Raw genomic sequence first — 1,137 nt, forward strand, 5'->3', positions numbered from 1 at the left:
CGGGGGCGGCTGGAGCGCGGGGACGAGGCCGGGGGCGGCTGGAGCGCGGGGACGAGGCCGGGGGCGGCTGGAGCGCGGGGACGAGGCGGGGGCGGCTGGAGCGCGGGGACGAGGCCGGGGCGCCCGGCGCGGGCGGAGCGCGGGCACGTGCGCAGAGCCCATGTGCCCCTTTTCCACACCCGTGTCTCGGAAAGGCAAATCAAGAAGAAGCTGCTTAAAAACCGTGTTCGTAAGACGCCTCGGGTACCGCGGGAGCGTCACAGGGTGGACGCGCCGCCCGGCAGGACCGCCCCTCGGACTTGGGTGCAGGACAGCGCGCGTGAAGGCTCGAGACCGGCCTGCGCGCGACCCTCCTTCCCGGGGCGCCCGCGACCCCGACAGCAAACCGCCGGGACACGCCGCGCTCCGGTCGCCACGTGCCTTCCGCCAACTGCAGGGCTCACGGGGCGCGGGAGGTCGCGGCGCTTAATTTCGAATGTGTGCGTGTTCCCGAGTCCAAGTAAACCGAAACCCAGTGGAAAAAAACACCAGAGCCTGCGCTACAGCGACCTCCTCGGCCCTGCACGAGCCCCCGCAGGACCCCCCGCAGGACGGGCCCGCCCTCCGCCCTCCGCCGCCACCGCAGGCCCGCACCTGACCCCGCGCGGCGACGGCTCGCTGGGGCTTCCACTGTGCACGGCCCCGGCGCAGCACTTTGTCTCATGCAAGCGCAACGGCGGCGTCTGGAAAGGAAACTGTCCCGACCGCCAGCGTGATGACCGCACAGCTCAACCTACGTGTGTCCTGGCAACCAAGACAAAATCTTAAAGACAGCATTAGATGATCAATGAAAATGCTGGGGGAGGGGGTGACCATATTTTTGGAGCCATCCTCCCTTTGGAGAGAAATTTTAAAGCTTTTTAACCATGAAAACTCTTCAGATACCTACAGCATACAAACCCTCGCCTTTCAGAGACTGGGCACATACGTAAGTTAAAGAGGACGATGATTTAACCTAATGACAGACTTGCACTTGGAGAAGTTTTCAGTTCTTCCAAAGCCATATTTTCTAGGCTTATGTAGCAAAAAACAGATTAGGCCTGAATGGACTCCTTGTACTTTTCACAATCAAATTATGGAATAATAAAATCTCAACTA

The 1,137-nt window shown here is 61.5% G+C and overlaps 1 protein-coding gene across 1 annotated transcript in view; it reads left to right on the forward strand.

Annotated features, from left to right (window-relative positions):
* The window catches only part of LOC132026311 (collagen alpha-1(I) chain-like), a 9,464-nt gene extending 8,657 nt beyond the window's left edge, over positions 1-807 (forward strand). The window contains exon 5 of the mRNA XM_059414220.1: positions 195-807. Coding sequence (XP_059270203.1) covers positions 195-807 — 613 coding nt within the window. The remainder of the gene's footprint in view (positions 1-194) is intronic.
* Positions 808-1,137: the final 330 nt, after the last annotated feature.

This window comes from Mustela nigripes, chromosome 10 (genome assembly GCF_022355385.1).
Source record: "Mustela nigripes isolate SB6536 chromosome 10, MUSNIG.SB6536, whole genome shotgun sequence".
Taxonomy (NCBI): Eukaryota; Metazoa; Chordata; class Mammalia; order Carnivora; family Mustelidae; genus Mustela; species Mustela nigripes.